Source organism: Monocercomonoides exilis, assembly GCF_001643675.1.
Source record: "Monocercomonoides exilis strain PA203 chromosome Unknown scaffold37-1059404, whole genome shotgun sequence".
NCBI classification, from domain to species: Eukaryota; Preaxostyla; order Oxymonadida; family Polymastigidae; genus Monocercomonoides; species Monocercomonoides exilis.
The window spans coordinates 97,242-122,476 of NW_027150582.1; the positions used below are offsets into that span (position 1 = coordinate 97,242).

The 25,235-nt window shown below is 33.1% G+C and overlaps 3 protein-coding genes across 3 annotated transcripts; 2 read left to right on the forward strand and 1 right to left on the reverse strand.

Moving 5' to 3' along the window:
- Positions 1 to 12,679: 12,679 nt before the first annotated feature.
- MONOS_15448 (uncharacterized protein) lies at positions 12,680 to 16,141 on the reverse strand (the record flags this gene model as incomplete). The annotated part of the gene is made up of 3 exons (XM_067868326.1): positions 12,680 to 13,527; positions 13,624 to 15,816; positions 15,859 to 16,141. 3 exons carry the CDS (start codon positions 16,139 to 16,141, stop codon positions 12,680 to 12,682), a joined length of 3,324 nt encoding a protein of 1,107 aa, XP_067723345.1.
- A 1,842-nt stretch (positions 16,142 to 17,983) lies between these two features.
- Positions 17,984 to 22,874, forward strand: MONOS_15449 (putative histone acetyltransferase MYST1; the record flags this gene model as incomplete). The annotated part of the gene is made up of 4 exons (XM_067868327.1): positions 17,984 to 18,062; positions 18,131 to 18,202; positions 18,279 to 18,352; positions 18,402 to 22,874. 4 exons carry the CDS (start codon positions 17,984 to 17,986, stop codon positions 22,872 to 22,874), a joined length of 4,698 nt encoding a protein of 1,565 aa, XP_067723346.1.
- Positions 22,875 to 24,501: 1,627 nt separating this feature from the next.
- Positions 24,502 to 25,119, forward strand: MONOS_6679 (uncharacterized protein; the record flags this gene model as incomplete). The annotated part of the gene is made up of 1 exon (XM_067876927.1): positions 24,502 to 25,119. One exon carries the CDS (start codon positions 24,502 to 24,504, stop codon positions 25,117 to 25,119), a length of 618 nt encoding a protein of 205 aa, XP_067723347.1.
- Positions 25,120 to 25,235: the final 116 nt, after the last annotated feature.

Genomic DNA, 25,235 nt, shown 5'->3' on the forward strand with positions numbered 1-25,235 from the left:
AGACAGACACCTCAATAAAGGATATTTATCCTTCAGATTATTCATTTTTTCAGTTTCGCTTATCTATTTGGCAGTTGAACATTCAACTTTGATGTTTACACTCATAATAAAGACATTGTTTTGAGCATAAATTCTGAGTTTTTATATAATATTCAGCGTCTCGAATTCGTTTTCCAAGTGAATCAAAGTTATTCACAAATTGAGTTTTATTCCAGGATCATACTCAAACCTTGGAGGCATCATATTTTCACTGATAATTTTTCATGTGCAATGCGAAGAGATTCAGTTTTCCCTGACATTACGTTTTTCTTGCAGGAAACAAATGTTTTTATATCTGGATGCTTCAAAATGGAAAAGAAATTCAATCTGATGTTAGTGAAATATTGGAAGAACCATCTCTTTCACGCGGAGCATTAATGCCACTTTCACGCAAAGGAAAAATGTTTTGTTTATTTATTTATCTATGAATGCATTTGAAGAATTAATAACTTGGAGAAGCCAGAAGCTGTACATAAATCATATTCTCAGAATCAAAATACAGAAAATGAACACATCCAAAACGAGAGTGCTGTTGTTGCATCGAAGGAAGCAGTTTTCTGAGGCAAAATCGATGCAATGCCGTGGAAGACACTGTTTCAACTTATTAGCGAAGATGCTTCCATCATAGCCACGTTTGAAATTCACTCCTCACATCTGAATTGTTTTCTGCTCCTCAACAAATAAGAAAAGCGAAGTCCAAACTATTTTTAAAAATATCTTTGCAATTTAAGATTACATCAGTTGTTCCCCTCAAACCCTCAAAATTGCATCAATGCATTTTTCATTATCTTCCAAAGCAGACAATGTTTCCAGCTCCGAGAAATGTTACTATCTATTTATTGAAAGTTCACAGCAGACAACAACATCGTGAGCGATTCATCTTCGTTCAAAGCTTGTGGTTTTCCTTTTTCTTCTTCTTCTTCTTCTTCTTCTTCTTCTTCTTCTTCTTCCTCTTCTTCCTCTTCCTCTTCTTCTTCTTCTTCTTTTCCTTCTTCATAAAATTCTTCTTCTTCTTTATCTTCTTCTCCTCCATCCAATGCTCTCCATTCGCAACAATGTCTGACGGATAGCGTTTTCTCCAATCAAGCAGAAGTTTCTCATTGTTCTGCACACACAAGCACAAACACAAACACCTCTGTGACTTTGAGTTGTGACGGTGCAGCACACAAACAGAAAGGCAAGTGAAGTGGAGTCTGAAGCAGCTGCATCAATACTTAGGTGAAAAGAAAGCATTGGAAGCAGTTGGATATCTCTTCAGTGAATGGGAGCTTGTGGGCAAATGTGTGGTTCAGCTGGTTCAAAGGCAGCTCTTTCCACAGAATCGCATTCTTCGTGTTGTGGCAGTGCATATTTACAACACCCGCAGTGAGATGGGTTTCAATCATAATCTGAGCAAACTATTTTATTAATCTGATGAATCGCCTCATATTGGATAAAAATACAATCTGAACCAGAAATGTCACCTTGCTGAAATTATGTTGCGATGCTATTGAACATTTTCAGCAGGCTTATCTTCTGAATGCATTGAAGATAAAGGAGATATCTTGTTCAGTTTTTGTTTTCTGGGAGGAAAGAAGAAATGAAAAGGAGGAAGAGGAAGAGGAAGAGGAAGAAGCAGATTATATCGATGGATTTGACAAAAATATTCCAAAAAATTCTTTAAATAGAAAGAGGCAAACAGAGAAGCCGATTCTCATTCGTTTATTCAAAATAGCAGAAGAAAGCAGAGTTGCAGAAGTGGCAGAGGTTGATGGACTGTTGAAAGGCGGAGTCTTTGAATTCTTTTTGGAGGAAATTCATCGATCAGCATGGAAAGAAGAAATGGAATAAGAATGCTTGGAATTTATTCTTATGATTTTTTCAAAAAGACCGAAAGAAAAGACGGATGGAGAAGCGAACGAAACAAAACGAAAAGAGTTGAAAAAGAACATATTTGAAAAATGGAAGAAGAAGGAAATGAAGATTACATCATCATGTTGTGCCATTATATATGTAAAGGTGTTTCTGAAGATTATCATTTGATTAAGAATAATCCAGATTATTTTTTGTATTAATAATTTAACTGAATAGATATTCGCTTCATCTTTTTGTGTTTCCTTTTTTATGATATTTTGTGCAGAACACTCATTTGTTCTGGAAATAAAGGAATTCTAATGTGCAAAATTAAATAAAAGTGTTTTTTCAAAGAATACCAATACTTTTCAAGAAAGATGAACATTTGTTTTAAAGTATATAATTAATAATAAGAAATAAGAAAAATCAACAGGAAGAGAATCAAGCTTGTTGAATTTTTCTATGTGTGTTATGAAGAAAAAAATTTCAACTTTCAAAAAAAAAAAAAATTCAATATTCTTAAAACATTTTCAAATACAATTTAAAGGATTCACAAAGCTGAAATTATCAAAACAAAATTATGGAGGGCAAGGAAAAAATGTTTGCTTTTTCACAATTCTTCTGATGTTTGACTCTCAAAGTGAAATTCCTCTTATTTCCTCAAAAATACACAAGATAATCTGAAATATCCAAAGAGAAATTATCAAAATTTCTGAATAGAAAATAAAATATTTCATGAAAACTTGTGATGACATCTTCATATCCCTCTTCTTCCATCTTTTCAAATATCTTCCTTTTCAACTCTTTTCTTTTCGTTTCGTCTATTTCATATTTCTCCTCTTTATTCAATCTTCTTGAAAGATTCAAAAAGAAATACAAGCAATCCCGCATGATTCCATCATCCAAAGTTGATTGCTCCATTTCCTCCAAAACAACACCAACAACTCCACTTTTCAATAAGCTATCAATTTTCACAATAACACGTTCCGCTACTCTTCTAAATATAAAAAAGCATTGTTTGCTTGTATCTGGGTGATTATCTCTTGATGCTCGAGATAAATGAACAAGGCTGCCTATCACACCAGCAAGTTCTTCATTCCACAATGTGTACCTGGTCAAGTGTCTATCAATAACATCGATCCATCTTCGAATAATAATTTCTTTTCCTCCATCTCCTTCTTTTCTCTTCCCATCAACACATTTTGAAAGCTTTTCTAATTCTCTTCTTGCTTCCCTCACAAAATGCAGCTCATTCACAACTTCTTCTTTCAAGCTTCTATAAAATAAAATTCTTCTTATAAAAAACTGCCAAGCAGATTGATAAGCTAGATGGGTTAGGTTGCGATGTTCCTGATGATATTTTAAAATCTCTTTGATCTCATTATAAAATTGTTCTTGTCCCACTTTCTAACGAAAATAATAAAAAGAAGCAATGAATTTAATTAATTTGAAAAATAAAAATGAATAAGATATGCTCATACGCAATATCCTATGTTGCTCAAAGATAGCAACGCTATTTCCACTTCTTTTTGAGTTTCCTCGTTTTCCTCCTTGTTCGAAGCAACTTTCAGAAGACAAGGTACACATATTGAAAACAATTCATCTGAAATGTCCCCTTCAACCAGCGAAACAAAGCATTCGCAGAGATTAACAAAATGCTTTTCGTTCTTTTCTTCTTTTTTCTTCTTATTTTCATTAGTTATCATCTCTTTCATCCTTTCGCTCAATAATGAATAATCAAAAGATTCTAAGCAAATTATTTTCAGCACTTTGCAAAATCCAGCATTCTTCAACAACAAAATTGCGTTTCTCCATGACAATTTCTCTTCTCCAATCATTTGGTCTATTTTATTATACATTCTAACTGTGAAAATAGACTCAAATTCTTCTTTATTCATTTCATTAACTATTTCATTCATTTCTTCAATTTTCTGCATTTGTTCATCTTCTCTGCAATGTTCCACTTCACAAAACAATTCTGCAAACAAGTTTCAAAATACAAAAATTATGTTCAAAATTGTTCAAACCAAGTATAATGACAAACTTGAAAACTTCACAGTTTTGACCGTAATCAAAATTTCATCTTCAGAATAATCATCTTCTGAATTATTACACCAAAAATAATTCTAATTCGAAAAAAAATAATTCAATTTCGTAATTAATATTTCAATTTCGAAAAAGAATAATTCAAAATCGGAATTAATAATTCGAATTCGAAAAAAAATAATTCGATTTCGGAATTAATAATTCAAAATCGAAAATTAATAATTCGAATTCGGAAATTAATAATTCAATTTCGTAATTTATTAATTCAATTTCGAAAAAGAATAATTCAATTTCGAAAATGAATACTTCAATTTCGAAATTCATTAAAAACCGAAAATATTTATATATCTCGAGAATGGATTTCAGAAAATTTCAAGTTGTTTTATAATCAATTAAATATGTCAAAAATTTTATGAAAAGTTCTTTTTGTTTCATTTTCAAATAAAGAAAAATTTTCAAATAATTATCAATTTTCTGTTCCCACTGACCAATTAACGATGTAATGAAAACAAAATATTGTCAATGTTCTTGTTTCCATTTTAGTAAAGTTTAGTGAGTGGATTCAGAACTTTGAGAGAAATATGAAAATTTTATTCTATTTGTAAATTTAACATAAGGAACTTTTCAAAAAAATTTTGACATATTATTGCTCAAATAACATATTTTTTAACATAAATATGAATCAAATCAATTTTTTGAATTTTTTTTCATTTTCGAAAATCAGCACTGAAATGATAGAAATTTCAAAAATATTCATTCTATTGAATATCAAAATAAAAATATTTAAATTTCAATCACGTTTATTGAAAAATGAAAAACAAGAATTTATTTTTCCAATAGAAAAAATTTTTTCTTTGGTAAAAATATTAAAATCATCAATTTTTAAAACGAAAATGAATACATTTTCTTTTCAAATAAACAACAAAATAAAATATTTTCAATCAAAATGAATGAAAATTATTCGAAGAAAATACATAATTTTTCAAATATTGATAATCAAAATTTGCTGATGAGATAAAAATTTAAAGAATAAAAAACCCCAAACACAAGTTTTTCATACCACACAACAAAAAAATTCACGTTTCGAAATTGAATTATTCTTTTTCGAAATCGAATTAATAAATTACGAAATTGAATTATTAATTTCCGAATTCGAATTATTTTTTTTCGATTTTGAATTATTAATTTCCGAATTCGAATTATTCTTTTTCGATTTTGAATTATTAATTCCGAAATCGAATTATTTTTTTTCGAATTCGAATTATTAATTCCGATTTTGAATTATTCTTTTTCGAAATTGAAATATTAATTACGAAATTGAATTATTTTTTTTCGATTTTGAATTATTTTTTTTCGAAATAGAATTATTTTTGGTGTATCTTCAGAATAATCATCTTCTGAATTATTATCTTCAGAATAATCATCTTCTGAATTATTATCTTCAGAATAATCATCTTCTGAATTATTATCTTCAGAATAATCATCTTCTGAATTATTATCTTCAGAATAATCATCTTCTGAATTATTATCTTCAGAATAATCATCTTCTGAATTATTATCTTCAGAATAATCATCTTCTGAATTATTATCTTCAGAATAATCATCTTCTGAATTATTATCTTCAGAATAATCATCTTCTGAATTATTATCTTCAGAATAATCATCTTCAAAAATATCATCATTTGACAAATTCATTCTGTTTGTTGCATAATATATTCAAAATTAGGGGCAAAGCTTGGCAAATAACAAAATAAAAGATAAATACACACATCGTTGATTATCTTGCAGTACTAAAATGATCGCAACACAAATGGTTTTGTTTTTGCTTTATGAAAAGAAGTGTATAAGAAATTGGAAAAAAAACCTCAAGGATTTGCTGTATGAAGCCAAAAATGGAAATCTTTTGTTTCTTTTTGATCAAAACCAACAAATTATTTGAAGAATCATGTTTTTTCAAATAAATCAAAAAATATTTGAATCACAATTAATTTATGAATAGAATAAATAGAAAATACTTGAGCTAGAGAAAATGAAATCTGGCAGATTAAACGAGTGAATGGAAGATGTTTTTAGTTTTTTTTTTTTTTTTTTTTTTTTTTTTTTTTTTTTTTTTTTTTTTTTTTTTTTTTTTTGTGACCGACAGCAATAAAAAATAGTATGTCGTGTCGCACATATCTAATGCTATTATTCAAAAAAAAAAAAAAAAAAAAAAATAATAATTTTTTTAATAGAAAAAAGAACACCATATTGTATATCAAATAAATATATTCTAAACCTCTGTGACATGACAAGAGAAATTTGAAAAAATGACAAAATGACTGACAAGATATTTATGATTTGTCAAAAAGTGTTATTAATCACGATTTCACAATAATTAATTGCAGAAATAATTAATTTGAAAAATGAAAAACAACAATTCTTATTATTTTGAAATTATCAAATTTAAAATTTTGATGATCAAGTTCCCAATATTTATTTTATTTGACATGAAATGTCAGTTGAGGAATATTTTTGTCACAATTTGTCATTGACAGTCACTGACGGTCACTGCCGGTCACTGACAAAAGAGAAAAATCAACAAGATATTACATATACTATCAACAAATCTTATCCAATTTGCTTTGAAAAGACTTTAGAAGTTTTAGCAATAGTATTTTTTATTATCATTAAAAAAAAAATTTTTTTTTCTTTGTGACAGACGAGGCTTCAAGTTATTTGTCAGGTCACAGAGGTATAATATATTCATTTTGTTTATGAAAATTGATTAATACTATACGATCAGACATACCATTATATTCTATTTATTTGTTGAAACCATTTTTTTTTTCAAATCTTGTCAAATTCAATATGAAACGTATAAAATTGAATGAGTAATGATTTAATTATTGCTGATTTTAATTTCAATTCACTTTCATTTCCACTATCAGTTCATTTGCCAATATTTCATGAATAACATATTACATTTGAAATCTAACTGATGTATTTTTTGTCAAAACATGGGATTTTAATTCCATCAAGAAATTTTCTTATGAGAAATTGCTGTTGTATTTGAAATTCTGGTTGTTTCTTTCTTTTTCTTTTTTTTTCAGAATTGTTTTCTGAATTGAATTTTTGCAATGAGGAAAGGAAAAAAGTAGAAACTTATCTTTTATGAATGAAACAATAGATGGAATAATTAAGAATTCATTTGAAATTGTTTCATCAATTTAACTGTTCAACAAAACATCCAAAATGATTAAAGAAATGTGAATATCTAAGAAAAATTTATATTTGTTGATGAAAAAAGTGGGACATTTCAAAGTGTGATAGTGTTTGATAAGTGATGGATTATTCTGTTCTTCATTAATGTGGGATGTGAAAAGATGAATGCTATTGAAAATCTGAAGTTTATGGAAAAGGATGATTGGTAAGAGGGTACATAGCGACCGGTATTAAATTTATCCAAAAGAAGAATTATTGACCTTGAAAAACCCATTTTCAGATGTTAAAATTCACAAATAGGAGAAATATTCGATTAAAAACTGAAAATTTTTAGTATTTATAAAGCAGGAGTTATTAAAAATAAGTGATCAAACCCCTAAGATATATTAGAGAGATACTTTCTTTTAGGTTTTTATTGGAAATAAAGATTTTCCTATTATCAATGTGTTTATTAGGGTTATGTTAACGTTAACTTTTAATATAATCAACCGATTAGGGTTTTTTTTATTTAAGGTGGGGAAGTTAACATAATTAAAATTACTGTTGGATTTAAAAAAATAGGTTTTCTCAGCTTTAAATCACTGTTATACGAAAATCACTTTCGAAATGTCATAATTGCATTAATTGAAAATTGTATAAATAAATAAAAACATGTCAATCGATTTTTTTTACCGGTCGTTATCTGCCCACTTACCGGATGATTTCTTTATGTTATTCTTTGGAAATGTCATCTTTTTCTTTGCAACTGGTACTCTTTCAACTTACTTTAAATTTGTGTTCTTTATCAAATGAATGTTTTCTTGCATTCCTCTTTCCTTATAACTGCAAAGAAAGAAGTTGAAATGACAATGTAAGCTTAAAGTTGCTCTGATAGGTTTTTTGCGTTTGAACATGTCAATTTCATTTTTGAAATTATTGTTATTTTTATTTTTTTTTTCAGGATATTGAACGAGAACTTTTCCTTTATGAAATCAAAGAAATCATCTTTTTTTATCAAGAACATCAAAATCTCTCTCACCTTTGGAAACAATCTATTTGAATGTGCGTCACTTTCTATAATCACAAAATATATGTTTGGATAGAGAAATTGTGCGTTAACTACATTTTACGAGAGAACAAAGAAATGAACTGGGAGAGCTCGTTAGATATATTGATTTGGAGAGAGGAAAAGAAGAGAATGAAAAAAAAAAGATATGATAAAAAAAAGAGATGAAAATTATGACAAGATTGCTCAAAACATTGAGTTAACCTTTTATTTGTGCTGTTTCAGAAAGAAAGAATGTATTAAACAAATTTATTGTCTTTTTGGACAGTACAAAGCGGAAACAGAAAAAAAATATATATATGACAGATGCACACAAATTTTTTGGAAGCACTCATATACAGAGCAGTTGAAGTCGATGACTTGCTGAATGGAAGGGTAATAGATACAATTTTGGAGAAAGTCACAACATCAATTATTTGTTTATCGCAAATTCAACATGATTTACCATTTTTCAAGGACGCTTTAGATGAATTGATAGTCAAGTTGCATAAAAATATGATTTTGCAACGAGAAAGGCAACAAAAATGGAAAGATGTTGTAAAATGGGAGAAGAAAGGATACGAAATCACAATGGTGAGCTTTCAAGGAATATTTTATTTTTTTAACATTGATCCACTGTTGCTGTTTGTCGATGAACATTTCCGATTATTTTGTTAGTGCTTGAGGAAATGAATTTTATTTTATAACTCCGGAAAAATATTTTTCTTTTTTATCTTATCAAAAATTGGAAAACAGATATTTATTTCACAAGAAAGAGTTTTGTAAGTGAGTTGGATCTCGTTGGTTTTTTGGATTACAATTACACCAGGAAAACAAAACAAAAAAAATATTCAAATAATTGCATTGATTTAATTCTCCAACTTGGATACAATTTAAAATCTTGAAACTTCCTGAAACAATGGAAATTTCAAGCCATTTAATCACTTGCTCATGTTTTGACAGTTTCAGTTATTCCAATGTTCTCTTGAATTGTTTTGGCACTTTTCAATTCAAGTTGTTTTGCAGGCCTAACAGAGTCAGAGTTATCATCGTTTTCGGCAAACCATTTCAATCTATTCTTCGAGAAAAGCTGCCAGTCTTTTTCATGAAATCAATTGCATATATTGTTAGTTTTGTTTGAACAAAGCGATACTTAAAACGATGCATTTTCATCTGCAATTTCATTGATCCACAACGATTCTTAATAGATGTGATGGACAAACACGAATAACGTTCATTCTTCTTTGGGCGACAATCATTAACTTCAAACTGGGATTGAAAACATATGTGTTGATTGTATTTTGAAAAAAATATTAATTCTATTTATTCTTTGTAATTGCAACAATTCATTCATGCGTGAGCAACAGCGTTAAACGATAAATGGTATTTCGACTATGTTTTTATGGTTTAAGTTTTATTTGACAAAAAAATACAATCAATAAAATTAAAATAAAATAATAAGGTTGCAAAGAATGCACAAATGAAATCAGAATTATTTTCGATGAAAAACAGACCATTTTGCAATTCTGTTTCTTTTTCATACAAAATCATTTCACTGACTTTAAGTGACTTCAGTAGCAGTCACGACTTCCAGCGGTCAAAAAGATCAAAGTGAAGTTGATATTGTCACCAAACCATTTTTCACTAAAATTTACTTCTATATTTGAAATTTTTGTATCATTTTATTTCAAAAAATGTTTCAATTTAGGTTAATTTATTTTTTCTCACTTTATAGAAAAATAATTTTTTTCTTATTACGCAAAAATATTGAAAAATGAAATATTAAATAAATAAAGGTTCCGATCATGAAAAATTGTCCTGTCTGTCACCTGTGTCAGTAAGTGACAAAAGTTGCCACTTGTCGCACATGTCTAAATAGCATTTCAAATTTATGAATGGAATAAATTGCAAACACTTGAACTTGAGAAAATGAAATCTTGGGATTCAATCAGTGAATGAAAGATTTTTCTCAGTTTTTTGTGGAGAAGAAGAGACTGAAAACAAGAAAAGGAGATGCTTAAAGGTCAAGCATATGGGTGATTCTTTTTGAAATCAGAACTTTTTTCGGTGTGCTGTTTTTTCAAAGATTGTTTGCAACTGGGTCAAGATTTTTCATTCAAGTGTTTGATTCATCAGGACTGTTTCAAAAAAAAAATGTGATATCTGAATTGAAAACGATGGACTTATGAAAATGCATATTTTCTTTTCTTTGTTCATTTGTTTTTATTCAAGGGGGTTTTTTCGGAACTTAAAAAGTTGAAAGAAAAAATATGACTACAAAAATATCACCAATATATTCGACAATAATTGATTTTTTCATAGGAAAACGAACACAAAGAAGTTGAATGGATTGTTTCATTCAAATTTGCAATTAAATCATTTCAATCATTCCTTTTTTATATTGTTTCTCCTTATGCATTATTATTCTAATCATATTCGTGCTTTAAATATAAAACATAAAAAAATAACATAGGTGATTTCAAAAATGATCGTTCATATGAGGGAAAATTCTGACTTTCAAGCTTTTTTTGCACAAAGCACAAATAAATTGCTTCGCTCATAACTTTATTTCCCTTTCTCAGATTTCTATAAAAATTTGATTTTCATATCCGAAAACAAGAATCATTGAAATCAAAACATTAAGAATTGTTGCATTTCACAAATGTCAAACAATTGACCCATTTATGTTGTGTTCTTTGATCCAAAAAAGTCAATGAAAAGTGCATAATTTTTCAATGAAAATGCCTGAAGAAAAATATTTCACTCCATATTTTCGAAATTAATGGTGTGAACGAAAACCCCAACTTGTGCATAAACTCGTACGCCTGATATTTTCATTCTAAATACTCATCAACATTCAAATATGAGTAAGCGTTATGATTTTTGATTCCACCAGTCACTTCTTTTTGTTCAACATTTTGTATTTCGATTGAAAAACCAAAAAAATAAAATATTTGAATCTTTTTTGATCTTTTGATCCATAATTTATGTTTTTTGATTTTTCGATCGAAATGCAAAATGTTGAACAAAAGATGTTTCTGATGGAATTAAAATGCAAAAAGCTTTGATATAAATAAATGTGGATGAGCATTTCAAAAGAAAATATCAAGTGTATTGGTTTTTGCACATGTTCTGGTTTCACACAAACATTTATAGCAAACATTTATTTCCTAAATAGTTTGTTTCATTTTTCTTTCTTTCTTTTATTTTATTCAATGTGCCAATTAATTTAAACATATAAACTTAACCGAACATAAATAAAACAACAATTTATTTCAAATTTTCAATAAATTCTGACACACCTATTCTTCACGTTAACATTCGGAATTTTTTATTTTATCTGAAGCACTTCAAAGTTCTCGTAAGATATTTATACAGTCTGTCCGTAATTAATGTTGATCTGTCCGAAAATAATGTTGATCGTATCGTAAAGTTAAAAAATTATTCCAGAGCCATTATTAATAGAGGATAAAAACAAAAGAAGAAGTGTCAACAAACTGGTTTCTTTTTTATTGTTTCCAAAAAATGATAAACATTTGAGATACAATAAATGAAAATACACACGTTGCATTCACGTTTGCGTTTCATTTTGATTGTTCCTTTGCGATCTATGTTCGATTGTGTTTCTTTTTTTATTTATTGATCTTTCAATAACATCCAGTTTTAAAGAACAGGAAATAATCAAATTGTTATTGTGTTTTGTTTCAAACTTCCTGAGAGTGGTATGAGCTTGTATTTTTGATAATATTGAAATCATTTTGTATCATATTTCTTTTGATGGTTCGAAATCAATAATCAATTGTTTTTCTTTGTTAATTTGCAACATGAAAGATGTCCAAAAGATTTTTATTAATCATTTATGATTTTTATTCAAGAATTCCTTTGGCAAGTTCCAAGAATATGTACCATCGATAAAAAATATTTTTTATAAATCATACGAAAGAAAACGTTATATTAATTAATTTAAAATTAGTTTTATTTGTCGAAAATGCACTATTAATAACTTTCTGTTTTTCGTTCGATCTATCCCATAAATATTTTCAAATTTTCATGTTTTTATTTAATCTTGCTTATAAAGACTTGGAGCTTTATCCTCCATTGCAAGGTATTTAACAGATTAATTTTATTATTATTTTCTTTAAACTTTTTGATGCATTTTCACTTCTTCATTTTTGACTGTTAATATTCGAAATAAATTAACTTTTTGTGTTTAATTCAATTTTGTTTGTTTCTTTTTCTAAAATTTTGATATGAATTACATTGAATGAGAGCAAACTTTTATTAACTGATGTTCAACAATATTTGAACTATTGGTAAATTTTTCAAATTGAATTTAATCATGAACTTTTATGGAAGAAATCCAGAAAATTGCAGCGATCAAGTCTCTGCTCTTGTGTGAGTATTGAAATAAGTTTGGCTTGCACTTGATTATGAATTTGGTGATTGTGTGGCATATCCCGACACGACAAATAAAGAAAGCTCTTTGAAGCAGACACCAATCAACTCCACAGCAGCACCAGAGCAGGCCTCAATGAATTAATACCCTGCCTCTGGTTCAAATAAAGACAATGATGATAAAGAAGAAGACTTAGCAAATTGCTTTGCTACAAATGCTTCTGCTGATGGCTGCTGCCTCGATTCCTTCAAGCGTATGTCTGAGAACGAAACATTGCTCAAACACAAACTATGACTATCAACACAAATTACAGTATTTGCCAGCTGCGCCGGCTCTTCTGACGTGATTGTGCAGTCGCCCAGCGTCAGATTTCCGCTCCTCACCCCAAAGACAGAGCGATGCGCCGAAGCGAAGCTGGGGCCAAAGACGATGTCCATCCCCATAATTTGACATTCCCCTGACGAAGACACAACACAATCTGCACTTCCATCGGTCTGAACGATTTCGCAGTTGAACTCAAAAATGGCTGGGCTGCCTCCGATTGTTTGCACTGTCGCTGATGAAATGGACATCTCCGCTGAAACGGCTGCCTTCTTCACCACCAGCACGCTCTGGTACGGCTCGTTGTTCAGATGCCGCACAGCCTCGCTCAGCGTCTCACATGGGTCTTCCCTTCGCCCACAGTCCTTCTTGTTCTTCCCTTTTTCTCCTGACACAAATATCCGCTCTGACTTGTAGAACACAATAAATGGAACCAAATCAATCGGATCCTCGTTTTCTTTGTCCATCCCGAAGATGGCATTATTTCTGTCGAAGGCCAACTCGCTGAAGTCCATCATAAACAGCGCCTCGTTGATCTGCTCAGCAATCGATCGGCAGACAATGAAAAGATCCTTCGCTACACTCGCTCTGTTCAAAGAAAACCGAATCAGCCGAAATTTGATTGGCAGCGCCTTCGCTTTCTCCGCAGACTGTGCATCTGAATCTTCTGGATCGTCCAGGCAGCTCAATGCAATTGCGCCTCCTCAGCCTTCACTCGTTGAGCACGCACATGTCACAAAAGACGACAGATTCGCCAGCACACTGCCTTCATTTGCCCAGCTGTCAGCCAGCCCACTCGCCTTCTCCTTCATCCACACACAAAACGCCCCTTCCAGCTGAGACTCGCTGTTGCAGTCGCTGAATGTCGAGTTATCCATCTCCAGCGCAACACACAGCGCGCTCTCATAAGAAATGATCGATGCCTTCGCATTTGTGCTGCGGATGAGATGCCACTGAAGATTCTCCAGTCTGATTTCGCTTGCTATCAATTCTTTGCCATTCCCTGATAAGACTGATTCCTCATCCCCCTTCTCTTCTGCATCGCTCACAGAAATAAACGATCCATCTGCAAAATTCAAAACATCAACAGAAAACGCGCTTGCCACAAAATGTGCACCTGGTGCTGCAAGCCGAATGGCCGATGTCGCAAAGGAGAGCTCTGCCATTTTGGACTCTTCAATTGAAAGTGTCTTAGACGAAACATGGAAAAGCACAAACGCAATGCCTTCTTCTGCTGTCTGCATCGCAAAGGAGCATTTGTTAAGCGTGGCTGTTCCTGTCTCAGTGAAAAGGAGTTCCTTTTGTGGTGTTTCGAAAGACGAAGGCAGGCAGAAGTTGATGGAGGTGAAGGTGAGAATCAGCTTGTTTGTGAGCACAGCCTCAGAAGGCTCAGAAAGAGATTGAATAGCGTTTCCCACATTGATTGTGCACTTATCTGATGAAGGCTCATCAGAAGAGGAAAAAGAAGAATAACCAGGAGAAGAAGAAACAGCTGGGCTTATTGAGCTGTTTGAAAGGTCCCACTCGTCTGAAATGGCAGCACTTGTGTTGATTTTGATTTCTCTGAACTGAATTCCTTCTCTGAAATGCCTCATCCCTTCCCAAAACGACAGGCAAGGCTCCCTTTCTGTTCCGCATCCATGAATGTCTCTTCCACTCGACGACACAACAACAGAAGTGTCTGTGTGCTCAAACAGCAGCTTGTCCAAAGATATGCCTTCTGTAAAGTTCACGTCATCTGCACCAAAGAAAGCATTTTTGTTTTTCCATTCAGTCCAATCAAACATCAACCTTTCAATGACAACTGAGGCATTCAAATCGGAGCTCAATATGAACACGTTTTTGCCAACAAATGCTTCATTCCCAGAAAACACCAAATCAGACAAAGAAAATCCATCGATCGAGTTGCAGCAGCTCAGATACAAAAACCCTCCTTTTCCGACAAAAGTCGAGCAAGTGCAATGGCTAACAGAACTGAACTGCTCAGAATTTTCTCCCTTCAGACAGAAGCTTCCTTCTGTTCCAAGTTCAATTCTCATTCCTCCGCCTTCCACACTCAACGCAGATGTCAAATCATCCAAAGAGCAGTTCACAATCGACAGATGCGTCTCAAGCTGAACAGACCCAAACGAAGGCTGTTCGTCATACTCACTCACATGAAGAGAAGTGAATTCACAGTTCTTGAAGCTAATTTCAACTGGCTGAGATTCTTGATTGGATGATGAGGAATAATCATCTTTTGCTTCTGGTGTTGAAGGAATCAGATTGAAAAGTGAACAAGTTGAAAATGACAAATGTGTAAAGCTAACTCCCTCGAATGAAGCTTGAGCTGTTTGTGAAATCACAAAAGGAGAAGTAGAAAACGCTGCTTTATCTGCATGACATTGAGAAAGCTGCACAACTCCACCCAAAACGCTGATCAAATGCACGCAACTTGAAACATCTTGCGATTCTGAAGAAGTGAGAATGAAAGAGCACGATGAAAATTGGATGTTTCCTGTTTCTGTCGAAGAGGAAAACAACGAAGCACCTTCAGGTGTGTCAACAGCAAAAACAGAAGGAATATGAAAATCGATCGAAGAAAACGAAAGAGCGGTTGTGGATGAAACAACACTTCCACATGCAAACTGAACATTGGTGCTGATGTTAATCCCGCTGTTTTCTTTGCCAAATGACACAACATTGACTGAGTTGAGCGAAATGTCATTTTCGATCGAGCCATTCGATTTCACAGTGATCACACGAAGTGGCACATCTGCACTGCTCTCTGCAAGTCGATTGACAGAATAGTCAAGCGATTGGCACGGAACATATTTGTTCCCACAAAACACCTCGTTCTGCCCTGCTGGCGCCTCAACCAGAACAGACGCACTCACAAAACCTTCCGCAAAAATCATCAGATCAACCGCCTCGCTGAAACAGCTCCTGTCAGACCCAACCAGCGCATTCGTTTTGACTTAAAATTGCGTTGCAAATGCAAACAACTCAGAATTCACACACTTCTTTGGATCATTCACCACAATGAACATGTCTCTTCCATGGTATACCGTGTTTCCTCCAACCCTTATCTCTGAAAATGAATGTCTATCATTGTTGTCTGTTGCACATGTCAAATTGATTCCACAGCCACATCCTTCAGAACTGCTACAGATGCTGTTCTCCACCCCCACATTCATCTTTTTCAATTGCCCAACTGCCCATTTCAGCTCAAAAGACATCGCTCCTCCCTTTTTGCATCCTTCCGAGCCGAGTGTTTGGAACGTGCATCCAACAACTTCCATTTCGTAATTGTTCAGAAGAAAGAATATCGAATAACACGGATTTGATGCTCCGTTGTTGACGCTACTGAATGAAAAATATCTCAACAGACGAACTGCTGTTAAAAAATCTTCTTTGTCTTAAAATTTCTCCTTTTTTGATCTTTTCTTTTTTACGGAAAACACGAATAAATAAAGAATTTTATATATGATATTTTGCGAAAGATTCTGATTGTTGTATATGAATAGGAATCAATATCATCGATGAAATAAACATAAATACTGAATTTTGTTTTTTTTAGTTTTATCCTTAATTTAATTTGCATATGACGGTGCGCTTATGACAATTGAAAATTTTCTGATGTTCAATGAAGTTTATGTATTCCTTTGTGCTCGAAATAACCTGTATGAAAAAAAAACTCAATTGTGTCTATCTTGTTCGAAAAAACATTGAAAAGAGTTAACATGTTACGGTTTTGTATTTCTCAAAATTCGATCACAACAAAAATAAAAACAGAAAAATGAATAACGTGCTCAGTTGTGAATAAAGTAATGAATAAAAAACGATGATTGTTCAAAAATATTTATGGGATAGATCGAACGAAAAACAGAAAGTTATTAATAGTGCATTTTCGACAAATAAAACTAATTTTAAATTAATTAATATAACGTTTTCTTTCGTATGATTTATAAAAAATATTTTTTATCGATGGTCTATATTCTTGGAACTTGCCAATGATTTTATGGATAGCAAGAATCTTTTCAAATACGCTTCAAATAGTTCGTGGTTTATTGTTCCTCGAATCACTTCTGTGTATCCCATTCCGTTCATTGAGATTGAAGTAATTGCAGTGATAGATTGAAACAAAGGAGGAGGAGGTGCAAGCACTTTCTCTCCCTTTTCCGACCATCCGTACTTTCTAATGCAGCTTATATTCCAAGAAGTCTCGTCAATAAAAAAAGGAACAGCACCGTCCCGCTGATATTGTAAAAGCTTCTCCACAAAGTGTATTCTTTGGAGTTTGTTTTCTTCAGAATTACCAGCTGACGGTCGTACAGTAATTCTTTTAAAGAAAACAACTGAAACTTGTGTGTCTCACTGTTTCTTTCTGTCAAAATTTTATGAACCGAAGATTTTCCAATAAAATGGCCTGCATTAGTCATTTCGTGCGCAACTTTTCTCAAAGTTGTCAGCGGGTTAAGTTTCATTTTTTCTCTAACTATTTGATTCAAAGTGTCATTATCAACTATTCTTTTCCTTCCTCTTTTTATGAACGGTTGTGTAATGTCCACACCGACTTGCAACTTTGATAAATACCTTGCAGTTGTAATTGTTGTTAGCAAGCATTCTTTGGAATACCACGATTCTGTCTTTGCCTGACCATGAACACAAAACAAATCCGTTAGTTTTCTTCTTTTTTCCAATGTAGCTGGAGTGTGGGGTTTTTTGTTGATAAACGTTTCAGAATCATTAGCTTTCTGTATTTGCTCGCTTTTTTGTGCTTCGGCTTCTTTTTTCTTCAATTCTGCTCTCATACGAATAACATGGTAAATACTGTCTTCCAGGGGATGAGTGAAGTGCATTATGACTGGCCTGACACCATATTCTTCTGCAGTTGTGACGTTTTGAGTGATCAAAAATTTTTTTTGTGTTGTTCGAGCATCCAATAAATAAATATTGCTCATAAAGATATTTTTTCACTGTTATTATCAGATATTAAGGTTTTAAAAATTTACCACAATTGAAGGTTTGATCAACATTATTTTCGGACAGATCAACATTTATTACGGACAGACTGTAGTGAAAAAAACACCCATTATTTATCACATTTTTAAAGGATCAAAATTCAAATAATCTTTTTTAAAATGTCAACTTTTTCTGAAAAAGAACGAGTTTGGCCAGCATCAGGAGAAGCCATATATCGCGTTCCGGGGAATAAAGACGGTTTGGTCGATTATTTACTTATTAAAATTTTTTATGTGTTTTTAACAACAACAATTATATTTTAACAGTTCTTGTTGAATTAGTTGAACGAAGACAGCGCCCGCACGGGCAACAAGAAGTGTATATACATTTCGTTGGAAGTATTTTCAAATATTTTTGATTAAATTTTTTATTATCTTTTGAACTTTTCCATTTACAAATTATTTTTTATTTTAGCTGATAAACGACTTGATCGTTGGGTTTTCGAAAGCTTTATAATACCAAAGGATATTGATTATGAACCTGTACCTGTTTGTATTTCGTTCTTAGACTTTTATTTGAATTTAATTTCATTTTTAGGATTATCTTAAAACAAGAAATCAAAAGTTTCACAAAATAACCGAAGAAGAAGGATTCCCTGTTGAGCTTTACGACCCCTTTCTTGTTCACATTGGACAATATCACGAAGAACCTCAAAGGGTTAGGAATATTGAAAAGATTGTATTCGGAAAATATTTGATAAATTGTTGGTATTGGAGTCCTTATCCATCCGAATATGGAATTGTTCCAGTTCTTTATATATGTGAATATTGCTTACGAGATTTCAGACACGAAGCTAATTATAGAAAACACTATGAAAAATGTCCCATGCGGCATCCTCCTGGAAACGAGATCTATCGAGATGGAAATGTTTCGGTGTTTGAAGTGGATGGAGAGGAAGCCGAGTCGTATTGCCAGAGCCTCTCGCTCATATCCAAGCTGTTTCTGAACCACAAGACGCTCTTTTTCGACGTCGGCTTGTTTCTGTTCTACGTTCTCTGTGAAGTGGACGAGGACGGATGCCACTTTGCAGCTTATTACTCGAAAGACAAGCGTCCGCTGAGTGAAAACAGCCTCGCCTGCATCGCCACGCTGCCGCCGTATCAGAAGAAAGGCTACGGGACGCTGCTGGTGGGGCTATCGTACGAGCTGATGGCGCGCTCCGGCAAGCACAGCGGCTCCCCGGAACGCCCTTTGTCTGACTTGGGGAAGATAATTTTCCTCTCCTATTGGAAACACAAAGTGATTGAGCATTTCCGAAGAGTGAAGAACACACACAGACTGAGGCAGCACGGCAGCGCAGTGACATTGGTGATGGACACAGGACAAGTGGTGGGGGAGATGGTGAGGGGGAAGAGGAGGAGGGTGCTGAGTGGAGGAGGAGGAGGAGGAGGAGGGAAGGGAGAAGGGAAAGGGGGAGGAGGAGGTTATAGAAATAGTAATAATAATTCTAATTCTTCTTCTTCTTCTTCTTCTTCTTCTTCTTCTTCTGTTTCCTCTATTAATACAAGTGGGGCAGCAAATGAAGCAAAGGCAATAATTATCATAGATGAGGACGAGAAGAGCAAAAATTCAAAAGAATTAGACATTTCAAAGGAAGATAGTGTTGCTAATGAATCACAGAAGCTTCAGTCTTTTTCTTCTCCTTCTCCTTCTTCTGCTTCTTCTTCTGATTCCGCTATTATTATTTCAGATTCTTCACATTCACATGCCTCCTCCTCCTCCTCCTCCTCCTCCTCCTCCTCCTCCTACTCCTCCTCCTCCTCCTCTTCCTCTTCCTCTTCCTCTTCTTCCTCTTCTTCCTCTTCTTCCTCTTCTTCTTCTCAATCTTCTTCTTCATCCAACAAACACTCCATCCTCATTCACACACCTCACCAAACTCTTCAGTCAGTCAAGCTTTCTATCTCTTCTTCGTCTCCATCTTCTCATTCTCATTCTCCTTCTCCTTCTCCTTCTCCTTCCTCCTCCTCCTCCTCCTCCTCCTCTTCTTCTTCTTCTTCTTCTTCTTCCTCATCAGAACAAACACCTCGTTCCATTTCAGATTCATCTGCAATTCATTCATCGTCGATCACTTCAAACAACAATACACCATCCTCAATTCATTCCACTTCATCGTCTTCATCATCATCATCATCATCATCATCTTCTTCTTCTTCTTCATCATCTTCTTCATCATCATCTTCTTCATCAAATTCTTCTTCTTTTCCATCTCCTTCTTCTTCTTCCTCAATAATCACATTCAAATGCTGCAATGATAACGATAAAGTCATTTCGTCATCATCATTACTATCATCATCATCTTCTTCTTCTTCTCTTTCTTCCAATTCAAAAATTTCTCCTCCTCCTCCTTCTTCTTCTTCTCAAAATTCTTCTTCTCTTTCTTCTCTTTCTTCTTCTTCTTCTCCCTCTTCCTCTTCCTCTTCCTCTTCCTCTTCTGTAAACGCAATGATTGAACAAGTTATGTCTTCTCCCCATTCAGATGTATCTTTTCCATCTTCATTAACATCATCATCATCATCTTTTTCTTCCCCCTCTCCTTCTTCATCCTTCTCTTTTCCTTCTTTTCCTTCTTTTCCTTCCTCCTCTTCTTTTTCCTTTCCTTCTTTTCCTCCTCCTCCTCCTCCTTCTTCTTCTTCTTCACTTTCTTCTTCATCTTCATCATCTTCTTCTTCCTCTTCCTCTTCTTCTTCTTCTTCTTCTTCTTCTTCTCCCTCTTCTTCTTCTCATTCATCAAACATTTCACAATCAAAAGAGTTAACTCAAATTCGTTTCTCTTCTTCCACTTCACCTCAACAGTTAAACAATTCATCATCTTCTTCTTCGAATTCTTCTTCTTCCTCCTCTTCCTCCTCTTCCTCTTCTCTTCCTTCTCTTTCTCCTCCACCTCCACCTCCTCCTTCAATTTCATCTTCCTCTTCTTCTTTCTCTTCTTCTTCTTCTCTTTCTTCTTCTTCTTCTTCTTCTGATAACAATTCACTCAAAAACTCATCACTCAATTCAATTTCTCCTTCTTCTCCTTCACAAATTTCCTCTTCTTCTTCTTCTCTTTCATCATCTTCCTCTTCCTCCTCTTCTTCTCTTCCTTCTCCTTCCCTTTCTCCTTCTCTTTCCCCTTCTTTCTCTTCCTTTTCTTCTTCCTTATCACCACCTCCTCTTCCTCTCCTTCACACCCCTTCTGATTCGGATAAAATATCTTCATCTTCATCTTCAACTTCTCCTTCTTCTTTATCTTCTTCTTCTCCTTCGCCTTCTTCCTCTTCCTCCTCCTCCTCCTCTTCTTCTTCTTCTCATTCTTCTTCAAAATCTTCTTCCTCTTCCTCTTCTTCTTCTATTGTTCGTTCTTCTCCAATCACCAGATCATCTCGTATTAATTCATCATCATCATCTTCTTCCTCTTCCTCTTCCAAAACTCTTCTCGAATTCAATTTCCTTCCTGAATCTTTCTCTTCTTCTTCTTCATTTTCTTCTTCTTCTCCTCCTTCATCATTATCTTCTTCTCTTTCTTCTTCTCCCTCTTCTCTTTCTCCCTCCTCTTCTTCCTCTTCTTCTTCTTCTGATGCCGCTTTACTCGAATTCTACCTCAGCCACACCACAATCGATGAGCTAGCACTCAAAATTAGCATCCGAAGTGAAGATGTTTTGTTCACATTGATCAAATTGAACTTGATTTTGTGGAACAAAAAATTGAAAAGAGCTGAGTGGTACAGCGATGTTGGGGAAAAGATATGTGTTTTGATTGAAGAAATGAGCAAAAAAGAAGAGGAAGAAGGGAAAAAAGAAGAAGAATACAGAAGATTGAGAGATCTGGAGATGAGAATGAAGAAGGGGGAGTTTGAAGCAGCGAAGAAGAAGAAGAAGAAGAGGAAAGGAGGGAGGAAGGCGAAGAATATGAAGGATGAGAAGGATGTTGATGTTGTTATTGGAGGAGATAGAGAAGGAGGAGGAGAAGGAGGAGGTGAAGGAGGAGGTGAAGAAGAAGATGATGAAGGGAAGAAGATGAATTCTTTGTTGTTATCTTCTTCTCTTTCTTCTTCTCTTTCTCCTTCTTCCTCTTCCTCTTCCTTCTCCTCCACCTCCTTTTCTCTTCTCCCTCTCCTCACCTCCATCTCCACATACTCTTCATCATCATCCTCTTCTTCTCTTTCCATCGAAGAAGTCAATCACATCTTGTCCCTTCCTTCTTCTCAGCATCTTCTGAACAACCCCCCTCCTCTTCGCTTTCAGCCGCATCTTCTCTTTCAGCATCAGAAGAAGCCAATTGCAGAGGTGAATCCGCTGGTGAGGTTGATGAGGCAGAAGAATGGAGGAGGAGGAGGGGAAAGAGGAGAAAGAGGAGAAAGAGAAAGAGAAAGAGGAGAAAGAGGAGAAAGAGGAGGAGAAAGAGGAGAAAGAGGGGAAAGGGGAGGAAGAATGGAAAGGAGTGAAAGGAGTGAAAGGAGTGAAAGAGAAAGAGAAAGAGGAGGGAAGACGATGAGAGGAGAGAAAAGTAGAGAAAGAGAAAGAGAAAAAGAGAAGGAGAAGGAGAAAGAGAAGGAGAAAGAGAAAGAAAAAGAAAAAGAAAAGGAGAAGGAGAAGGAGAAAGGAAGAGGAAGAGGGAAAGGGAAAGGGAAAGGGAAGAATGGAGGAGAAGCAGGAATACGTGGGGTAAGTACAGAAAGAGAAAGAGGAAGAGAAGGAGAAAATGAAAAAGAAGAAAAAGAAAAAGAAAAAGAAAAAGAAGGAGAAAGAGAAGAAGAAGATGATGATGATAAAGAAGATGATGGATATAAAAAAGACATGAATAAAGAAGAAAAAGAAAAAGAAAAAGAAAAAAGAAAAGAAAAAGAAAAAGATGATGATGAGGAAGAAGAGGAGGAAGAAGAAGAAGATGATGATGATGAAAGTGACGAAGATGATGAAAATGACAAAGAATATGTGGAGAAGAAGAAGAGGAAGTATACAAGAATAAGAGAAACATCAAATATGAGAAAGGTGAAGAGGCATCCAGGAAGACCAAGGAAAAAGGAGTTATGATTAGAATAATAATAATAATAAGACATTTATTTATTAAATAAATAAATAAATAAATAGGTTAATTAATTAATGCTTGCGTTTAGATAAATTAAGCAGCTCATTTTTCTCTATCTTTTTCTTTCTTTCTTTCTTTCTTTCTTTCTTTCTTTCTTTCTTTCTTTCTTTCTTTCTTTCTTTCTTTCTTTCTTTCTTTCTTTCTTTCTTTCTTTCTTTCTTTCTTTCTTTCTTTCTTTCTTTCTTTCTTTCTTTCTTTCTTTCTTTCTCTTTCTCTTTCTCTTTCTCTCTCTCTCTTCTTTTCTTTCTTTTTCTTTTTCTTCAATCTTTCGTTTTATTACCAACAGAAAGAATTAATGTTTTTATTTTTATTTTTATTTTTATTTTTATTTTTATTTTTATTTTTATTTTTATTTTTATTTTATTTTATTTTATTTTATTTTATTTTATTTTCCTTCAAAAGAATTTCATTGTTATTATGTTGATTTTATTATAACACACTCAATATTCATCTCTTGCTTTAATTGCGTTGCTAATCATCTTATTTTATTTTTTAATCTATTTATAGAAGCAATAAGATGCTTTCACTATTTTGTTGTTATTTATTTTTTAATTGTATTTATGTTTCATATGTAATTTTATTTATTACCAATTTTTTTTTGATCTGTTTTCCAAAGTTTTTCATTTTCTTTTTGTTTTTGTTTGTTTTTATATTAGAAAATTGATCATTCTTTTTTAATTTTTTTTTAAACAATGATATGACAGTTGTGAAAATTCTGTAGTTTTTATTTTTATTTTCTGATTTCGAAGAGTATTTGCGTTTTTGTGAATTTGTTAATTTAATTTTTTTATAATCTTGTTCATTGTTGAATTTCACACCGTGTCAATCTTTCACACACCACATACACTTTTGCAGAGAACTTTTCACAGAAAAGTTGAAAACTAGCGCTTAATAAATTGTTTCTTTCAAATAAAGAAAGTGAAAATTCATTTTCTTTTTCCTTTTTTTAAATTTGCTCTGTCATTTGCATTTCATGTAAAAGTGAATTCAAAAATAAGATTTCTTCATTTTTTCGGAAAAAAATCTGCATATCGAGAAATAAACACACGGAAATAAGTGAATAAATTTCTATGCACATGTGCATTAATAATTGGATGCTGTATAGCATATATTAATCAGATATCGAATAAAACACCATCAAATAATATTACAATATGGGTTCGATCATTTAGTTTCTTACAATTGTTTTTTCTCAATTTTGAGGAGATGCAGCGAGCTAGAAATCGCAATGGAGTCATAAAACGTAATGGACATACGATTATTAAACAAAGCGCACAAAATGTTTGACTTCATTTCTTGTATTTATTCGATGGTTATTATTTGCATTTCGTCTCTCGTGCAATTTTTGAACTTTGAATAATATGTTCTTAACAGAAGAGACATGCAGCATCTCCAAGATTGATGCAGGTTAGATAATTATTTAAGTTCCTTAAATCAAATAACGTCAAATAAATTATTTATCTTATTATACAGAGTAGTAATACAAATACTCAGAGTTTACATCCTGCTCATCAACATCCAAATGCAAAGGGATTTTATTGTGTATTTGTTTTCGATGAACCAGAACAACTTATGTCAAGAAAGCTTGCACTTTCTGAAAGACATAGAATCATTGAATTATCATCATTGATTCCAGCTTACGATTCATTCTTTTTTCCTCATGCAAAATATAAATCATCTGTTACCGGAAGATCAGGAAATCGTGCTTCGAGTGATGATAGATCTGATGAAGTTCCTGATCCTCCATCTCCATTTCTTCCACAAAAATTATTTTTCAGAGGATTTTTTCACGTAGAAGCGAATGACACTGTGCGAACATTTAAAAAGCGTGTTCTCAGATCACTTCTTGATACACCTGCATGTCGTAGATGGTGGCGCCGACACACTTTTTCTCCAATTACTCTCTTTCACAGCGCCGCTCCAGAACTTGGAGCTTTTCCTCATTCCATGTTTGGCAAGAAAGAGGAATGGGGTATTTTAGATGAGGATGACCAACGCGATGCAGATGAGGAGGAAAGAGAAGAAGGCAGCCAATCGATGGATGTGGAAAGAAGGAAAGAAAGAGCATCACTGACTGATGGAAGAGCTAGCGCCAGTAGAGATATAGAAATGTTCAGACAAGGTTTGAGATCAAAGAAAGAAGAAAATGAAGAGGTGAAGAAAGAAGAGAAAGAAGAAGGGGAGAAATGAAGAGAGAATGTTTTATTTTGGAAATCTGTTTTTTTATGATGAATTTTCTTTTTGTTTAATTCACTTTTATTTTTTTTCAAAACATTTATTATTTTTTACAAACTCTTTGCTTTATT